General features: G+C 36.2%; 1 protein-coding gene across 2 annotated transcripts in view; it reads left to right on the forward strand.

Annotated features, from left to right (window-relative positions):
- The window catches only part of FSIP1 (fibrous sheath interacting protein 1), a 93,104-nt gene that overhangs the window by 62,176 nt on the left and 9,719 nt on the right, over positions 1-21,209 (forward strand). Inside the window, exons 12-13 of one of the 2 annotated variants that reach the window (XM_027708778.1) lie at positions 12,455-12,995; positions 15,117-15,468. In XM_027708778.1, the coding sequence (XP_027564579.1) occupies positions 12,455-12,995; positions 15,117-15,139 (564 nt within the window). In that variant the 3' untranslated portion in view covers positions 15,140-15,468. Of the gene's footprint in view, positions 1-12,454; positions 12,996-15,116; positions 15,469-21,209 lie in introns of those variants that run through there. The other variant, XM_027708784.1, reaches the window with a different exon arrangement.

The raw sequence follows: 21,209 nt of genomic DNA on the forward strand, positions 1-21,209 counted from the left end.
ATGTGAACTTTGACTTCATGGGCAAAAGACTCCGGCTTCAGCAGAGTCACCTGTATGCCAAATGCATGATAAATTTCCATAACTTTCTTTTGAAAAACATGAACCTTTTGGTGCAGTCATGTCTTTTACTAGGAGAAATAGTAGGCCTTTTTTTCCTTCTTGTGCAGTGGCGTACATCACTGAGTACAAATGGGATTGTCCCAAGCATTTAAAAATATATTTTAGCTATTCCTATTGCAAGTATACATTTCAAACTGCAAAATACTAACTTTTCTGTGAGCTACATGCAGCTGTATCATTTTACATTTTGGTAATTTGTTTGTAGTTTCTAGAATTGTTTTAATTTCTCTAAAAACAACATTTCTTAGAATCAACGTTTACTCAGCTGTTTTGAATTGCATTTTACATATGAGCACATTCTGCAGAAAGTGGGTGAAAAATTCAAACCTAAAATATTCTTATATCATCAAGACATTATTTTTTTAAGCCATGAGTCTTTTTACTATAAAGCCTTTAGATTTCTACATGGACATAACTATTTTTTATCGCTGGTATGCTTGTGCTTGCTTAGTATACGCTATTTGAGCTATCTGATTTCCTGTACATCAGGAAATCTGAGTCACTTGGCTTGTGGCATGCTCTTCGGTGGTGACGAAGAAGTACGAGAACCTGTCTCGTGAAATCGTGTGACCCGATGAATGCCGTTGTTGCTTCTAGTTACAAACATGTAGCCATCTCTTATTTACCAGGCATGGATTTACTAGGAAATGAGTAAGTGGAGGGAAGAAAAAGCGTACTACAGTGTTGCATTATGTACCTTTTGTTCTATAGCTTCCGCAGTCAAATCAACTTACTGTCTCTCTAAAGCGAACAAAGGCTTTCTTGCTTTTATCTGTATGCAGATACCTGCTTCTGCTTATAAGAATCAGGATAATAGCAATAAGGAACTGCAACACTTCGAATGCATTTACTTTTCTAGATGTCTTTGCTCTGGGACATGAGAAGAAAAAGAACCGAAGATGCTGAAAGTGTTTTTTATTTCTAAGGCCTAGTGAATTAAAATCTGTTATAAACTTAGTGGCATAAAGTAACTGTGAGGTTTTCCCTCATTGCCTCAGAAGAAAAATAGGGAGGTTTGCTCTCCTACCTGTTCTTGTAATATTTATACTGTTTCTAGTTTGGCAAAGACATAAAATACCTGGGGTTTGACTATAATAATATGCAAAATTTATCATGCCAGCAGAAATGTAGTCATTGGTACTGTTGCACATTTACTATTTGTAAGAAAAGCCTCAGGAAAAACTGTAAGGGTTTTAATCAAAACTGAAGTTTACTTTAACAACTAGACTTTCTGAGCAGTGCCCTTTGTAGTTAGGAAAAAAAAGAATAATATTATAATTTTGCTTTTTTGTATGTCTTTTTTTTTTTTTTCAAAAACAGCTGCTAAACATCAAGTAATAACAATAGATTATAACTTGTATTATCTTAGTCATACCTTTTTTATTGTTACATGGTAAATGTGAATTTTCTGGTAATATGTATTTGGATGTTTCAAGCTCTTAACTGCTGTTCTTGTACTTACTGAAAGGTTCTGTGCCTTGCCCCCTATCCAAAATCAAGAACAGGTGCAGGCAGGCTTGAAACTCCGAACAAAATGTTTGGGGCAATGTTGTTCATCACATTCTTCCTAAAGGCTGCCAGATGCAGTTACCTCATTTCAAAATACCCTTCAATTTTTAATTTAAATTCTTATTATTTTCTTTCTTTTTAAAAAATGTTTTTGCAGCACTCCATAAAATATATACCCACATTGACAAACACAGCTACAACCTGACATTCCCTGTAAAAACTTTGCATTTGCCGCACCAAACAGAACTTGATTTTCTTTTTCTTTCTCTGGCTTCTCCTAAGCAGAGGCACAATTATCTGTACCCTTACTCATTTATCTGTACTTATGTACAGGGATTTTTCCCTTGAAGGCAATGACAGTTTTATACGTTTTAGATAGGGTGTTCCTTTATGAGTGTAATTTTCTATGCCATGGATGGAAACATGGAAACATTTAATGTCCCAGTAAATGGGACCTTGATTCTTTTTTTTTTTTAAGAGACTTAATAGTCCTGAGACTGTTGAAATCCTGAGGTAGGATTCCATGCTTGAAATTCACACAACTACAAATATTGAAAACTTCTCTTTCTCATTCCCACAAGTTGTGTAATTTTTGGTACTGTTAAGGCACTAGATTTCAGCAGTGCCACAATGGCACTAGAATCTTTACTCCTGTTAAAAAAAAGACAAACACAAGCCTTTCTTTAAAATCGTAACAACTGAAAGATCAAAACAAGAAAAAATTACAGTTTCAGATATACTAGACCTGGTATTGGGAATAGTGTGGCCAGCAGGACCAGGGAAGTGATTCTGCCCCTGTACTTGGCACTGGTTAGACTGCACCTTGAGTACTGTGTCCAGTTCTGGACCCCATGATTCAGGATGGATATTGAGGTGCTGGGAGCGTGTCCAAAGAAGGGCAATGAGGCTAGTGAAGGGTCTGGAGCGCAAGTCCTATGAGGAGCAGCTGAGGGAGCTGGGGTTCTCTAGCCTGGAGAAGAGGAGGCTCAGGGGAGACCTCATCACTCTCTACCACTACCTGAAAGGAGGCTGTAGTGAGGTGGAGATCAGTCTCTTCTCCCAGGCAACCAGCAGTAGGACAAGAGGGCACAGTCTTAAGCTGTACCAGGGGAGGTTTAGGTTAGACATTAGGAAGAAATTCTTTACAGAGAGAGTGATTGGACTTTGGAATGGGCTGCCCAGGGAGGTAGTAGTCACCATTCCTGGAGGTGTTTTAAGAAGAGACTGGATGTGGCACTTTTTGCCATGGTCTAGTAGATGAGGTGGTGTTGGGTCAAAGGTTGAACTTGATGATCTCAGAGGTCTTTTCCAATCTAGTTGATTCTGTGATTCTTTGTATTTTTGGAGGTGTGCTGGCTCTCAGTGTTTGAGTGCTTGCATTTGCCAATAAATGGCAATACTGTAGATGCTCTTTTATTGAGCTTGTGGGATGGACTACAATAGCAAGACAATGAAAGCAAAGCTAGTGTAATACATTATGGGTCTTGTTATTTAAAACTAGATGTATTTGCAAATCTATACTTCAACATATTTATTCGCAACAAGGTTTTGAAAAGTAGTGTATTTTATAGCTTTTTCTAATACTCCGTGATTTGCCAAATTTCTTTTGTCATATTGATCTCTGCTTCTTCCCATTTATTCTCTTTTGGCTGAATATCCTTTTAATTGTGTTGTCAGAAAGGCTTCTTTTTTAAAACAGTAATTTGTAAGAAAAATTGTAAGTGCTCTGTCTTTAGATTTTAGCTGGGCTGAATTACAATCTGAGGTGCCGGTATCTCTCTGCCGCTTGTGAGGACCTTGGGGAATTATGGTTGACATTAGCACTTGGCTGAGGCTCTTGATTAGGTAGTGTGATTGTGAAACAAAGAAAGGATGTCAGAAACTCTGTAAGAAAACAACATTTATAAAAGAAACTGTGCTTTAGCTTAAATGGGATAATTGAGATTGTACACAACCTGTATTACTTCACCAGGGAACCCTGTGGGTTTCTGTATCTTCTTATTCTACATATAGCAGAACTTCCTTCATATCATACTTCTGCTATCAGAAAAGAATATTTGTCTTCAAAAATATATGTCGCAGGTCAGGTTTGCCATATACATAAATATGTTATGTAGAAAAAGTCAGTATTCAGAGGTGCCTGTTGCTGTTGGTACACAAGGCCAATTAGAGTCACTTTAAAAGGTACCTCTGAAGAGTATTGGAAAATATAGTCTGAACCCCTAGAATACATAAACTATTTTTTTTCTTTTTTAAGCTTCTATCTGAAGTTGCTTTAGATGAGTCTTTATGGCCTACTGCTCCTTGGGCCAGTCCTTTCCATATTTAGTAAGACTAAAGTACACTTAACTATGTAGGTAATCTAGATAATTTGTTTGTGGCTTCTCTGTTTTCATAGAATTATAGGATGGAATGGTTTGGGTTGGAAAGGAATTGGAAGGTCATCTAGTTCCAACCCCCCTGCCATGGCTAGGGACACCTTCCACTAGACCAGGTTGCTCAGAGCCCCATCTAACCTGGTCTTGAACACTTCCAGGGATGGGGCATCCAGAGCTTGTCTGGTCAACCTGTTCCAGTGCCTCACCACCCTCACAGTAAGGTATTTCTTCCTAATATCCAATCTAAACCTGCCATCTTTCATTTTGAAGCCATTGTCCCCGGTCTAACCCGTTTACAAGAGTTACATACCCTTGTAAACAGTCTCTCTCCAGGTCTCTTGTAGCCCTCTTGAGGTACTCAAAGGTGCTATAAGGTCTCCCCGTGCCTTCTCTTCTTCAGCCTGAGCAATTCCAACTCTCTCAGCCTTTCCTCATAGGAGAGGTGCTCCATCCCTTTAATGATCTTTGTGGCCCTCCTCTGGACTCACTCCAACAGGTCTGTATAAGAAGTTTTCCTTCTTATTTTGTAACCTTTCCAAGGTCTAAGACAAGTTTTCCTTTTTGTTAGATGAATTGTTAGTTTTATGGGTGTTTTTACACTTGCAGTGAAGTTTCATACATTAGGAAGTAAATCTCTGTGCTCTTTAGTTTTATTGCTGTTTATTTTCTGTTACCCAAGTAGATTATAGACCTGTAAGCATTCTTAAAATCTCAAGATACTTTCTTGCAGAGTTTTAAATTTGCTATGTGATACTGGGATCCAATATGCTACACTGTATCTATTTCTTGGAGGAAGAAGGAAGGAAAGCCAGCAAGCCAACGTGACCAAAAAAAAAAAAAAAAAAAGAAAAAAGAAGTGGGGTTTTGTAACAGAAAACAGCTGCAACCACATCAAGGCATTTTTGTCTACTCTAGTGGCTTTGCTGAAAATTAAAGCCACAACTTAATATTCAAGGAAGATATTTCTATGGAATGAAATCTGCTAAATGCTTAATAACAAACAGTTAAAAACACAAAATGGGATGTTTAGGAAACTGGGTTTGAATGCTAAATGGCTTAGATTGCAGAAGTTCTGTTTCTTCAGTAGAGGCTAGAAAATGAGAGTCTTATTCTGAGTGATGGATTGTAAATACAAATTCACGAATTTGTCTTACGTTTTCCCACGCCCTCAGTGTGTTCAATTAAAACCAGCTTGCTTTCTGACCTACAAAGACTTGAAACTGTATGAAATCAAGTGCTCTAAAAACAGGGAGCTATTTGTTGAGAAAGATTTTATAAATGAGAGAAAATTTTTACAGTGACTCATATACAGTAAAATGCTAAGTTTTTTTCTATCTACAAATGCAGTAGATTAGGTTAATTAGATTAACTTTGAACTAATCTGAAGTTAGAAGAACTGAATTCTTGCAAAACATCTGTTGACAATGTTGGAGTAGATGGATATTTAAATTCAAAGTTTTCAATTAGTTGAAAAATATTATTTCTTTATTAATAAATACATACCTGATAGGAATGTTAAAAACTTTAAACCTGTGTGACATTTTTGAATTCTGTTTCCTAAAATTACCTTCTTGAAATTTTGGTGAGAATGTACAAATTTAGATTTTAGTGTCCACAGCAAAAACTTCACTCTTAATATGTAGGCACCTAGAAAACATTACACAAATTGTAGATCAAAAGCTACCGTGAAATGAAGTTAAAATTGAAAGTAAGCTTCAGAAAATGAAGGGTGAAAAGTACAACTTGTAGCAATTCAGAAATAAAGGTCTTTGGATCTTTAAAAATTATAGAATTATTTCCATAGGCTTCCAAGAATAAATTCACACAGCCACCAAAACCTCTTAATTATATCCTAGTAGAGTACCATGTAAACTTTGCAGCTGCAAGCAATGTAGCTTAGTGTCTATAGTGTCAAATGAAAAGGATTCTGAAAAATCTTTTAGTTTCCTTTTTTATTTTTTTTTGTTACTACTTCTGTTACCTCTGGCAACCAGTTACTTTCTCTTTCTAAAGTTTACAGTGTGGCATAGCTGATGAAACAATTTCCCTTTATTTGCACATTCAAACCAGAAACAATTGACTTGATATTTTTGAGAAAGCAAAAATTAAAGCAAGTATTATGCCTCTTTGTAATTACTAAAATATGCATGATTATGACAAGTTCTTACAGCCAAAGATAATTTAATTATTTTTACCTGTATAATCTGTAGACTATCTTTAAAAAAATTAACTGCTGCAATTATCATGTCTCTTTTTCACAATTTTCATCTACTTTGCTACTCTAAATAAGAGTAAAATTGTATAAACTCATGTCTCCTTTTGATTTCTGTTAAGATATCTCTTTGTCAGAGGAAGGGTTTTTTATTTTCAATTTAAAAGTTCATTTTCTCTTCTGAAATTTTATACTTTTCTTAAATTAATTTTTTCATGGAGATTTTATATTATTCCATGAGGCTGATAATGACTTTGATGTTGTGGTTCTGACGGCTCATAATGTTGCAAGTTGAATTTTCTTTTCAGACAGTGATGTTACCAGATGCTCACTAATCTCATCCTTTTTGTTTGGTGCTTCTGTTTTCTTGCCAAGATGCTTCTGCCTGTCTACTTTCTGACTCTTAGCAGCAGCTCCAGAAAATTGACTACTAGACCTTTTCATTCTGCCCTTTCACAAACAGAAACAGTGGATAAAAATAAGAGAAGGGAAAATTTCACTAACAGAAGGAAAGACAGCAGTAGAAGGAAAAAAGCAAAAGCAGGAGGTTTTCTTCTGTGGCTCAGGAATCCTGTTCATTCTTGAAGATTTTTGTCTTTCCTGAAACAGTACAAAAGTCCCCAAACCCAGTAAATCTAGACGTAAGCACAGAACCACCAGATGGTAAATCCTGATTTTAGCATGAGGAGCTCTTAATTTAATGAATCCGTTATTCAGCTTCCAGTCTTAATTTTTAACACCATCAAATCAATACACATAACTGTCCTCTCCACAAACTCACTGGGTTGTGAGCATGTTTTTGGTCTACTCTATTTAACGTTTTCTCTCATTACATTCTGAACTAACCCTTCTGAAGTAGCCTTGCAGAGGAAAGATTAACTTTCTTCTTTTACATTCATTAAGCTTTTTCTCATAATGTAGTGTTTGTAAGACAAACAAGCAAGCACTGAAAGCAGTAAAATGACTTACTGGACACTTAATTTCTGTGTGAAAGTGGATGTGTGGGTCTCTGTACTGGGTTTACCTGGGATGTTAATGTTTTTCATAGCAACTGACAGGGTGCTGTGTTTTGGATTTGTGACTCAAACAGTGATGATAACATACCTGTGTTTCAGTTGTTGCCAAACAGTGTTTGCACAGCACCAGTGAAGAGATTGGAAATGTGCGATAGGCTGGGCTATGAGGCAGATGACCTAAACTAACCAAAGAGGTATTCCATGCCATATAGCATCATGTACAGCAATAAAAAGGGAAAAGAGAGGGTTCTACAAAGTTAGCCATCTTTTGCTCAGGAACTGGCTGGGCATTGATTTACCTGTGGGAGATGGTGAGTTAGTTCCTTTGCATGCTTGTTTTGTCTCCTTCTCTTTTCCTTTTGCTTATTAAACAGTTTTTGTCCGGATCCACAAGTTCTATTAGTTTTACCGTTCCTTTCTTCTTCCCCGGTCCCACTGGGGTGAGGGGGTGGGTAGTAAGCAAGCAGCTGTATGGTGCTTATCTGCCTAATGGGATTAATCCACAATGGTCTCATATTCCATTAATTTAAATTAGTTTACAAGTTATGGACACCAAACTGACTTCTGTGATGCAAAAGAACTTTGGGCTTTTAACATTTCTGGAAATTGTAAGAAGCCTTGTCCCAATGACATGATGTGTCTGGTTTGTATGTAATATATTAATAATATTCCGCAGTTGCGCTGACCAGTATGGTTCATAGACAAGTGCATGATGCTTTCTTGAGATGCAGAAAGGGGAGACCTTGGAGTTGATGGTGCACGTTGAGTTGAGTATCATGGAGATAGAAGGCAATAATTGCCTTTTCAAAGCAGAATAGAGCTGACTGAGAAACTGTTAATAAGTTATTAAGTAACTGAAACTTTCAAAACTCTCATGTGCTGATATGTCAAAAATCTGGACTTTGTCTCAATAGATCAGTATATTCTTAAAATGGAGTAGTTTTATCAGGAACAAAGCAGTTACTTTAGAATTGACTGTTGCAGTCCCACACATCAGTAAATATGTAAGCAAAATAAAGCATCAAAGTAAATTATTTCAAGCAAATAAAATATCATGAGAACTATTATTGTAATACTTTCAGACTAAGCAACAAAACTTGCATGTTTATAAACATGCCAGCTACATGAGTCCTTAAATAGTCCTGAATTACTCATTTACAGTGTGTCATTTTATGATTATTTCCTGTAATTAGAAAGAATCCTGATATACTAGCTTTCTCCACATGGTAAAATCTGATAAGGGCTTTCAGTGTTAGTCTGTTTTTGTTACTGTGTACATGTAGGAAAAAAACCTAAAGATTTGAACTTGGAAACTTGTTGTCACAGCAGGGCTGTCCACAGTGAACTACAAGTTTGCATTCCTACCACATGCAGTAAGGTTTTCTCTATAGACTCCTGTCACTGAGGAATTTAGCAAGGAACAAGAAATCTTCAGTCAGAGAAGGGCCACAAGTGTGTGAAAAGCTAGCCACACATAAACACTAAAGGTCATTAGCAGGCTCCTAAACTCCTATCTAGGAATTAGTTTTTTAGATCATTAAGGGTAAAAAGGCCTAGGAAATGAATAGGACTCAGTGTCCTATTAAAAATTAGCCAGAACAATTAAAAGGTTTTCTAGTTTTTAATGGGAACCAGACCTGATGCCTCATTTTCCTTGTCTAGTGGACTGTTTCTGCATTTTGAATGACATTAATTTTATGTCCTTGTATTTGTAAAGAAATATCTTGAACTACTTTTTTTTGTATAGGAGTTGTAAATTATTTACAATGAGGGCTGTGAAATCTTGGGAGATGTAGAATCTAGTGTCTCCCTAAGATTGTGTTACTGAATCCAGGTCTTGTGACTCTGAACTATTACAGTTAATTGTGATAGGATTGCTTCTGGTGTGTGCAAATGTATATTTTGCAAATTTCTAATACAGTTGCTGTATTTTGCAACTCTATGAGTTAAAATGCTCATTTGGCTGCAAATGCACAGCCTTTTTTGCTGTGAGGTGTCTCTCCTTATGGTGTTACGTGTTTCCCTAAACTCAGTTTTCTAATTTCAACAGCAGCCTTTCTGCTTTCATTTCAATGTAAATTCCTTGCTGCTGAGTGGATGACTGATAGTTATTTAAGAGCTATCTTCTCCTCCACTGTATATTTTTCCTTAAGCCTGTAGTCATCTCTTGACTTTGGCACAAGAAAATAATGAACAGTGCACCTTTAGAATTTTAGAATGTAATTTTTGGAGAGGTTTATTAAATACTTTCTTTCCTTATCTTTGCATCTTACATGCATGCCTTACAAAAAAATCCAGAGGGAGGAAGAGAGAGAAAGAAAGAAAGAGGAGAGAAAGAGAGAGAAAGAAAGAAAGAGGAGAGAGAGAGAAAGAGAGAAAGAAAGAAAGAAAGAGAGAAAGAAAGAGAAAAAAAACCTCTGTAATGTCTGATTTGCCTGCAGGCCTGCCGCTTTGGAGGAAAACAAGCCCACAAGTTCCCAAACTTTTTCACTCTATAGCTGTTATACTCATTTCCATCCCCATATGCCTTAGGCTCCAAATCTTCCCACTTAACCTTCTGGTAATAATCAAGGTAATCTATGAATACAAGCCATATGATTTTCCTCAAAGGATAAAAAAGAAAAAATAAATTTGGATGAGGAAAAGTGGACTGCAGATAAATGGGATGGGGATGGGGAGAATAAAAGGACAGGAGAAAGGCAGGTCAAGATGATCTTCCTCACAATCTTAATTTTGTACTTGGTCATTCATTTACTCTAGATGCAGAATTCCTTTCTGCAGTGAGTGAATTGCCCTGTCATTAACATAAAATTAGCTCCAAATGGTCTTGGCCAAGGGCTTTGAAATATGTTAGTATAGAACCACACACTCAAAAACATGTGGGAATCCATGTGGGCTTCCAGATGTGAGAATCTTCTGTGTTACAAATATAGTTATGTTTATATAGCCTAATAATCTGCTCAGTGGATATACTGTAGATGCAGCCGTGCTTCAGTAGTGGTCTGTTATGTGGCGCTCTGCCTTAGTGAATGCATCTTCTTTCTTATAGCAAGTCCATTCTGATAATGGCTACTTGTAAACAAACATTGGCATGCAAGTTAAAATACTCTGTCATGAAATGTAAGGAATTCAGCATGAGCTAGTAGATTGAATTGAGAGTGGAAATTTGAAAAATTTCATGTTTCATTTTTGATTCCTCATAGTATTTTGCTGCTAATTGTTTTTCCTTGTCTGATTTACGTTTCGTCAGTGAATACTTTCTGCACTAGGATTAAAACTTGAAAGCCCGAGAAAAGTTTGAAGAAGTCATAATGTTTTCTGTGTTATCTAAATAAGTGTTTAAGGTAGTGATTTGATTTCAGTTATATTATCAAAAATACAAGACTATCTGAATCCCAGTATAATTACCTGATTTTGTGTTCATCTAAGTAATGATCTCTACCCACAGAGATAGTCTGTTGATGCTCTTTTTCTTTCTTTTTTTTTTTTTATGTTTAAGAGCCCGTATTATCTTGATTTCTTTAATGCAGTTGTCTTCTGTTGTATGTAGTGTAAGAAGAGAACTTGGAGTATCTTTGGGAAGGAAATTGATCCGTGCAGGAAGACTAGTGGGTTGAATAAATCTATAAAGCTGAGCTTAAGCACATCAATTAGTGCCTGAACTCTGCAGTATTCAATCTGTAGCAGTGACTATTAGCTATTCTTAATCTTTGAATGTGTAAGTACAGAATGGTGACTGACGGTAACCTGAAATGTCATTCTTGTTCACTTTGTAGTGCCACCGAGTAATTTTTAGTAGGCACAAATTTTTCAAAGAAATTCTGTTCCTTTCCTGACTGAAAACTGTCTTTATTCATGAACATGAATATTCAGTTTCAGGTGCAATCCATACACCTTGTGCTACTTTGGCTGTGATCTCCTTATGTAATATACATCAAACAGGATCATGTCACTCCTGTAGTTGGATCAGAGACCTTCAGGGGGAAAAAAAATCAACTCTACATCTGATATTGATCTCTGCTCTGAAATGACAGTAGCTCCATCCTCTAGCACAATGGAAAGTAAATTCTCTGTAGTAGTCATTACACAATGAATAAAATTGTTGTTTGACATAAATCACTGTAGCCTAAGAGTTCATTAGACTGTCATCTGATCCTTTGTCTCTTGGAGGTTGGGTAAAACTGAGGCTTTTATTGTAGAAAGCATCTTTTTCCATTAAATTTTGCATATTGTTTCCAACATTTTAATATATATTATTATATCTCCTATATATCCTATTTCATGGGCAAGTGTATTATGCATATCTAAAATAGGTCTTGTACTTACCATTATAATCTTTAAAGTGTCAGGGAGTATTGTGCTTCTCTGTTTTCAGGAGCATTAAGGATTGTAAAAGCTGGAAGTAAATTCCCATTGCAAACCTCTTTGAGCAAAATATCCTTTGCTATTCATCACCATAACCAACTAATATCAGTTGTTATCTTTAGTAACAAATTTTAAGAAATGTCCAGGAAAGGAGACCTGTATGATAAAAAATGATAGGAGTGTGATACTCTCTGAATAAGAAAATGACTGTAAAGATACACTGAGCTACGCAGCAGTGACAGCTTGAAGGAAGCACTAAAACTGTCCTACAGAATACAGAAGAAGAATTTCTTCTGTCTCATGCCATGGGTTATGCTTGACATGGTTGAGAGAGGCTGTGTGGCGTTTCTACAGTGAGAGACTCTGAATACTTCAGTCAGTATGTGACAGTGTTTGTGGTCTGGTGCTGTCCAAAACTGTTTCTGACCCCAGTTGCATTGTCCCAACAGTCTTTTAGCAATGCGCTATTTTTCTTTCAGTAACTAAAATCCTAAAGTGTGTGCGTGTGTGTCTATGCATACATAACAAACCAAGATATATGAAAAAGTACATGCTCTGGTAATTAAAAAGCAGTCAGATCTAGTGCAAGACCACGCAAAGTCAAAGGCCTCAGTGCCTTGCAGACGTCAGACTTCTGTCCTAACTTTCAGCACAGAATCTATCTAGAACCTAGTGAGGATGTTACATAAATGATGAAATTATGTAAATGTATATTTAAATTAAGTTTGAATTGAAAAACATTTATATTGGTATAAGGGTTCTGCCAGTGCTTTTGTATCTCTCAAACTGTTTTATGGTGCTGCTTTTAATTAATTATATTTTGACAGAAGAAATTCTCTCCTTTTTTTTTTCAGACTGAAGAACAAATGAGCCTCTCTGAAGAGCAGCTTAAGACCCTTCTGGAAGAATGTATGCAGCCTGAGAGAACAATAAGTAACGTTACCATGCCAAAGTCTCAGGAATCTCTTTCTTTTGGATTAAGTCCCCCTTGTTACACAAGTCAAGACTCCACTCTTCACTCCACATCTACTCTTTCCAAAATGTTAGTTGAAGACCATATTGTAGGGATGTTAATGGCTCAGGAAAAGGCTGGACTTGAAGACAAAAGCTTATGTGCAGAGAGCAAAATCCCTGGCTACTATATCAGCAAAGCATTGGCTGGTAGTCACTTATCAAAGGATTCACTGGCCCTAACAGAGGAACCTGATGACCTAGAAGGTTTACAGAAGATGGGAGATGAGAGTATTACTGAAGGTTACTTTATGTCAAGAGCACTCAACACAAAAAGATTGAAGAAACCTTCTTTCTTGGGTGAACCATTACATTGCATCAGCATGAACAATGAGCCATGCACAGAGGCTGACATTCTCAGCATACCACTGCAAACCAAAGGAGGTGAGACTCTTAACAACCCTTTAGAATAGGCTTTTGATTATAAAGAAAAAAACCTAAGCAGGTTCTCACCAAAGATATGCACCAATACACACTGATTATTATGGTGGGCCAAGGATGTTCTTTTATAAAACTGTGCCAAAAATAATACGCACAAAGTAACAGAATGTTTATTAAAATTCTTGCTCTGACATAATTGACTAGGAGTTTTATGAAATACATCACTGACGTTGATTAATTCTGTCAAACAGTGTTGACAACACATATGGGTTATCTTTTTGGTAGTAGAAAGTCATGTTCCCTGTTCTGTGGAGAGTAAATATTCTCCCAGTAGTTGGTACAATAATTCACTGAAAAATCCAAGTGTTTTGTGCAAGTTTTTAATAAGGTAAACTCAGTAGTATAGAAATAAATATGACCTAGCTTTGTTAAAAATACTAAACTGCTTTCAGGGAGTTCAAATTTACATATAGAAGATACCAAAATTCATAAATACTGCACAATTTCTATATAAATTACTTCTAGTCTGGTAAAAGAAAGAAAGAAAGAATAGACTTTAACCAGCAAAAAATGAAAACCTCTACCTGATGTTATAAAAGGATTGTGGAAATGTCTCTGTTTTTTATGTCCTATGTGTACCAGAGTAATGCGAGGGGTATTTTGATTGTCTGTTTTCAGTAGTGACTGAGTAATGTTCAACTGTGTAGAACTCAGTTCTGTATGGTCAGTAAACATCTTGGGTTTATGATGGTTTTGCTTACCAATTTTGTTTTGAGGGGGGGAGTATTCTGAATTTTCGGTCTCTGATTTATTTTAATTTTTTTGATAAAAAAGTAAAAACAAAACCAAGGAGATAATTACAGATATTGTAATTTCATCAGGCTTTGAATTTTTGTGTTAGTGTCTAATTTTTTAAAGTGGTGTGAACAGGTAACTTTTAGGCATAATAAAAGTAAGTGCAAAAATAAAACCCCCTTCAGAGGTTTGTAACTGCTAAATATTTTACAGATATCCATGTTTAATTTTATATTAATTATATTCAGATGTATTGTATTCTGTTAGTATTAATGTTATGATTAAACAAACATCCAAAATTAGCATTTAAGTAGGCAGCAGTCCATTCTTATTATTTTTGTTAATGTACTGTTTACAAGTAAATGTATAGCATAAAACAGAAAACCCTGATACCTTTCCATGGAATTAATTTGTTTCCCACAAAGGTGATTCACTTCTGTCTGAAGCAATTATTCCTGGCCATAAGCAAAAGGGTGTGATGTTTGTCAAATCTGTAAAGTTGCTTAATGTATTCTATAGATAATCTGGTTGTTAGTTCAGACATGATTAGATATGCTAATTGTATTGAGGAATGGAGATCCCAGTGGAATCCAGTTTAAGGCAAATACATCTGCAGATGAAGGTGTGAGAAGTGTCAGGTGTTATTTTTATTTTTAAGAGATATTTACATAGTTGAGCTTTGTTATGGTCTTAATTCTAAAGGACATTTAAATGTGTATGCATAATCTTCTGTAAGTAGTTTGATTTTCTTGCTGACTTACACATGGCTTAAATTCTCTTTAGTGCCGGGTAAGCAAAAAAACCTCTGTTTGTGTGAAGCTGGTTTAGCACAATTTTGGTTTTGCAGTCCTTATGGTACTGTAGTCTGTGATATCGATATACTGTAATACATTAAATGATATTTTAAGAAAAGCATAATTATGAACATAATGCATATGTATATACTTGTGTATATATATGTCTGAAGGAAACTCTCATGTGCCTTCACAGATAAGTAATTCCTGTTTCTTGAAAGAAGCAGTAATCTGCATCCGGCTCATATGCATGTAAACATAGATGATGTTTAATGAGGGAAACAGAATCCAGACTTACCCATATACAGATATAAAAAGGCTGGTATTTCTCAGTTGTATGAGCCAATTAGTAATTATTTCCAGCTCTGTTTTGGGGGGCTATATTAAGTAGAAGTTGTATCACAAACTGTTGTTGCAAATAATGCAAATATTTGCAAATAATGGTGTGCTTACAGTGGTTCAGCATATTTTTCATATTGCAAATAATGGTGTGCTTACAGTGGCTCAGCATATTTTTATTTTCTTTTTTTTTCAGATGGTATGAACATTGAAATTTGAGGGGAGAGTGTATGCTTCTTTGCACAACTGTTTTTCTGAAAGTGTGGTTAAATTTCCATCACTGATATTATTCTGATTCAGTATGATTTCGAGCAACCTGAAGGGAATGAATTATCACCATTGAAAATGTTCCATGAGTTGACTTATTCTTAAGAGATAATTATTATTGTCATTATAATATATTGTTGCAGTTTGATTTCAAAATAAACTCTTGCATTTCATTAAATTAAATACCTAAGAAATAAATGTACGCACACATTTGTGTAGCTGTGTGTCTGACAGATATGCATGTCTTTGTGAAAAATGTAAAATAAAACTTGGAAAGTTCAGTATCTACTGATGGGGCTTTATTAGAGCAGATGTGAAATGTATATAATAATTTTATTTTTCTTCACACACACACAATCTAGATTTTTCATAAATGTAGCTAAAACCTGGCCTCTGGTTACCCCACTGCAGTTTCCTGGAGCTTGCAGCCTGTCTGAGTAAGAGCCCTGACTCAGGGAAGGACCCAGCTGTGTGCTAAGTTTTTTGCCCTGGGGCTGTCTGTTGGCTGGACAGCTGGTTTGGTTGAAGGTTTGACTTGCACAAATCCTCTGCTGGATTAGAGCATCAGCGCTTGTCTGCTCAGGTCTGCCTGAATCTTGCCTGCAAAGAGTGTAACCACACAGCAAACAGTGGTATCCTCTAGTTAAGAAATGTAACTAAATGAGGAGAAATTGCAGTCCCTGGTGAAGGCTTGGTGTGAGAGAAAGTGAAGGAGTTCAGAAGTTTGCCCCAGCAGTTACTGGATTGTGAAACATTATAGTAATGGCTACCTGAGGAGAGGGTAATGCAGCTGGCTTGTGTTTGAGATAATAGTAACAATTCATTACAGGTTTTTGATTGACTAGTCTTTACTGTTTTTCCTGATTTTCTCCTTATTTACTCAGCTGATGGTCAGTTTTTTATTTCATGCACTGCAGTGTCAAAATAAGAAGACATTATTAAAAAAACATGGTTCTTTCGAAAAAGTTCTTTTGTTAAGGTGGAGAGATATTCTAGCAAAGAAGATTCAATAGATTTTTCCTGTTGACAAACTCTCATGTGATTTGACCTAAAAGGATAAATTATTTCTCAGATCCTATACTAGCCATTTAACATTCACCAAGAAAAGATGTACAGATAGAATGTTAAATCTACAATGGCTGTTAGCACATAGGGCTTACTTGATCTAATGTGAATGTTTAAATCAATGCACATATTGGCCCAGATTTTAATCTAATTTACAGAGTTACCATTAGGAGTGGATGCACTCCTGGGGAAATGGTAATCGTGTGGATATAGCAGAGATCAGAATCTAACCTACTTGCTTTTCATTAAAATCAGAATGGGACATTATATTTGTAACAAGCAAGTGCTATTTCTTCTTTTATTTTCTGATATTTTTACTCACTCCGCAACGGCAATAACAAACCTGTGGATACTGGGTGTTCTGCATAGGATTGCTGTAAGCACGTTTCATGGAGCTTTGTAAATCTCACCTAGATGTATTTCTCATCTTCCTTAAAGATGTTAAGCCTGTGTCATAATTTCAATAGCATATATATGATCAAAGCAATACCAACAAGTTTTTTCAATACTATTTTCTGTGACCATATGGTATTCATGCATTACTGTTTGCTGGATGTAATCTTTCCACAGTCCAGTTATTTTCACATTGAACTTGTGTTTTATAGAGATCTTCTCAAAAACAAGTGTTCCAAGTGCTTGGGTAGTTTTTTAAAAAAATCAAGTTCTGTTTAGAGATTATATATAGTAAATAATTTTTAACTTTCTTGTTTTATTATGTTATCTTAACTCTCTTGTTGTTATGAAAAAGCTTTTCCTCAAGGAAGGGTCGCGGTTGCTGACTAAGCTTTGCAACATCCCTGAGGCCATGAATGCACTTTTTATTCACGTCTGGCATTTCAGGGATAGGGAGGTAAGTTTGAATGACTATTGACTTGAAGTGTATATTCCAACAGGAGCTGTGTGACTTAACTTTTAGTCTTGGGAAGTGCTAAGCACCCTGCACCAGTTGCAGTCACTGCAAACCACAGGGATGTAGTACTCATGGCCTGGTATTCCAAAGGTGTGTTGGGTCAGTACCCAAACTCAGAGACTGTCAAGAACTAGTGACCTGCTATTTATCTGTGCTTGCTTTCTACTGCATTATATTAAATAACAGGTTCTTTGGGAATATTTTCTTTTTTGCTTGATATTACAAGTGAAATAGCAATTCCAACCCTCTTTTTTTTTTTTAAACTTTCAGTTTTAAGTAAAACTGTAGGAAATAAAATTATTTGGTAAAATATGGTTACTGGTAAGATGTACACAATAACAGAGATATTCTAGACAATATGGTGACAAGGTCATTTGCTGAAACGTCACCAATACTAGGGTAAAAGGAAAGTTGAGCCCTGGAGGATTCATGGGTTTTTCTTTGTTTTTCCAGTTACTCTGTGTTGTGACCTGCAATAACCCCTCTGTCGGGGCTCACCACTTGAATTCCAGCTGCACTGGAATGTGGCAGCTTCTTCTCAGGGAGTGATGCTGCAGTGATGATTATGATATTTAAATGAATTTTCTTTTGCAGCCTAACTCAGGATTTGGAAACAGGTTTTCTGAAATACATACCTTCATTTAGTGTAAGTTGTATTTGGCAAAAGATTCTGTTAACTAGCTTCTTAACCATCTTTCCTAGCTCCTTCCATCCCAAAACACAGCAGAGCACAGGAGACTGATTTTTAAAGTTAACCTTCTGACATTTGGGCTTTGAGATGTTTGAGGAATAAGAAATTTTGTGTTTGCATGTAGGTTTATGCTGTTTGTTCTCCTTATCGTATTTCATACTATGATTTTACAGGTGAAATTTATTGGTGAAATCAACATACCCGTGAAGAGAAGATTTTGGTGTGCTTGTATCTAATTCTGAGCAATATATGACCAAACCTTTCTGTCTTTGTCACTGAGACCCTTCAGTAATATACATACAGTGCTGCTGTCTGTAGTGACCAGTGCTCAGCTGTTGAAACTGATTTCCTCAAGTGGTTATGTTTCCATGCTGCACGGTTTGCCCTTTTAAATTACAAACTCCACATTGTTTTCCTCTGAAAGTGGAAAATAAGGGTGATTCAATCATTTTCGTGAACCGTATGTGTGTATGTATATTATATATAAATTGTGTATTAATTGAAGATATAATTTACAAAATATACTATAAATTTGATTAGGATATTTTCAAGAAGTACTCATTGATTTCAGTATACTGTAGTGGTATGAGAAGTTCAGTCCAGCCTTACAGTTATGCAGATTTAGAGTGGTTTGAGAGATTTTTATGTCAAAGAGCAGTGAACAAACTAAATATCCTGATTAAAAAAAAGGAAAATTTTTTTGCATGTAGACAACAATAAAATGAAATTATTCTTACATGCCCAGAATTCAAGTTTAAATTAAAGTAGTTCTACCAAGGGATAAAAAACCTTTCAGTTTCATCTTAAAAAAAAAAAAAGAAAAAAAAAAGAAGAAAACGCCCCACAAAAATTCTCAGCCTTATGCCTTTTTCCAAGCCAGACATTTGCTGGTATCTACTTCGTGGATCTGTAGTGCATGCTTTCCCTCACTTCCAGAGCAGAACTCCTGCAGAGTCAGTGGGCATGCTGAGCGCAGAGTGAAAACAGGCTGTGCAAAAATTATCTGCTGCGTAGATCAGAGGAAAGGGCTGCTTAAACATGTCATCAGAGTAGCAAGGACTAGTCTAGAAATGCAAAAAATATGCCAGTAAATTCATGTGCTGGAAAGGGTGCGTTTTTACCTCCAGATCAGGGAGTGATATGTGAGAGGCAGTTGTTTGTGTCTCAATTTCTGTAATTTCAATAATTATAAGAACTTTTATATTTTATTAAACCCCCTTATTTGCTAGATAAAATTTCAGCAAATGAAATGAAAATGCACCTTTTTGTTATGCTTCTGAAGAAGACTTTCTAAGCACAGCTTTGAATAATACCTCTTTCTCTTGCTTTTTATATGCAAAATCTGCCACAGTTGACACCTCCAAGAGCTGACATTTCCTCCCCCACTTATGAATAAAGAGCCTCACCTCTGGTAATCTCATGCAGTTTGAAGGGTAGACACAGAAGACAAGGTGGTTTGGCAGATCCTCAGGAAGCTGATAAATTAGGAGGGTTTATGAAATCTGGGGAAAAATAACTGGTCATTTTCTTTACTTTTCGACACATGCATTTATTGAGAAATAATTGCTCCTTTATTTGTAGGGACATTTAAAGGTCAGAAAAATTGTTTCCTTTTTAGATAGAATAGAGGCACTGGAATGCCATAACCTACATTTATCCAATTATATGTTTCGTTGAGGGATTGGCTGGAATCCAGATGCAGTAGTTAGAATAAAAGGCTCCCTGTCATTTAAGTCTATGTGAAATAGTTCACTGCTTGCAATTGAATCTGCAGAACCTTATCTGTTAAGCTTAAAAAGCCCCCAGTAAACTGGAATACTCTCGAGTGTTTAGTGACTTCTAGAGTGCTAAAGTGCATGAATAATTTTGCTTTGTAGGCAAGTATTCTGCAGTTAGAACTTTTGAAAATACTGATCTGTGCCATTGTTTTCTTATTGTTTGCTTTGTGTATTTGATGTGCATAGTTTTGGTGGGAAGAGTATTGCCAGAGGCCTTTCACCCTAATTTTCCAATAACACTGAAATGATCTCTCCATATGCATTTTGTGAGCAGAGCCATCAAGGGAGACTGACACAGTATTTAAGCAGCACTCGATTTAGCCCTTGTACATGTTGCCTAGTCTAGCAGTTCCTGACTTTGAAAGCAGTTGAAAAATTAAAGACAAATGTTGTCTGGACTTCCTGGGATTTGTTTAAATTTGAAAATCTAAGTTTCTTTATGATACTTGTCTAATTTTATGGATTTCCTGTGGAAGATTTTATCTTCAAGACTTCTGCTTGCCAAATACTTTTCTCTAATGAGTTCTCTTCCTCTTTTTATAACTCTGCTTAAATATTTATACAACTTTGTGCACTTGTTTTTTCTGTCTTGGAAAAGATGAGAAATAAGAACTAGAATTCACTTTGTGGACACTTTAAGATGCTCACTTCTGTAATCTCAGCGATCCTTTCCAAAATGAATTTATGTTGAAAATCTGCCAATATCAGTGAAAATTGCAGTATTGTCATAAGATGCAGATTTGCTATGGTTATTTCCATCTTTATAGCTTATAAATATCTACAGGTTAAACTGCTACACCTGTTGAATATAGATTTGATGCAGATAACTGCCTTAAAATGTAAGGTACTGCATTTGCTTGGGCTCTGAGAAGAGCGTCCTGTGGTAAGAAAACACTGCGCTCTCTTCAGTAGCCTGAAATTCAAAGATTGCTCATGCAAAAAAAGTTGGCCAAATACCAAATAATGCTAGAAGTGGCATGCCTTGGTTGGTACGCTTGTCCCACTGATGAGTCTCCAAGGTGTTGGGAGCAGCAAATTTTTGACAGGCTTCACCTGCAGAGTTTCTGCCCTGTGAAGTGTGGCCATTATTCATGTTTTTCTTTGGTAGTTGTTTCTTTGGGCAAGTCAAGGCTGAACATACCTTAACTATGACTCCTACTTATGTCCTACTGTATTCACACTCACCAAGCAAAAAGTGGGTGGACTTACTTAAGCTATGGGTTAACACAAAGCACGTGGCTTGCCTTTTTTATTCTAGTGACAGTGTAAAAGCTACATAAATGCATGTAATAAATTTGTCCTTGGGAGGCAAGAAGAGAGTTAGAGATCAGAACTGCAGGAGATTTGGTACAGCAGCCCCAGATAAAATCAGATGGGTTACACTGACAGTACACTCCTAGGACCCGGTCAAGCAGACAATCCTGTAACTGGTGAGGGCAGAAATTCAGCAGTCCCTCATGTTGTGGAAACAACACAGGAGCTCTTTGTTTTGTGGGAAAAAAATAAAATATACATGACTGCCCTCAAAAGTTTAGTGACATAGAACAGGACTCTTTCTCCTCAGGAAAAGGAGACGTA

Source organism: Neopelma chrysocephalum, unplaced genomic scaffold (genome assembly GCF_003984885.1).
Source record: "Neopelma chrysocephalum unplaced genomic scaffold, ASM398488v2 Primary Assembly neopelma1_24, whole genome shotgun sequence".
Taxonomy (NCBI): Eukaryota; Metazoa; Chordata; class Aves; order Passeriformes; family Pipridae; genus Neopelma; species Neopelma chrysocephalum.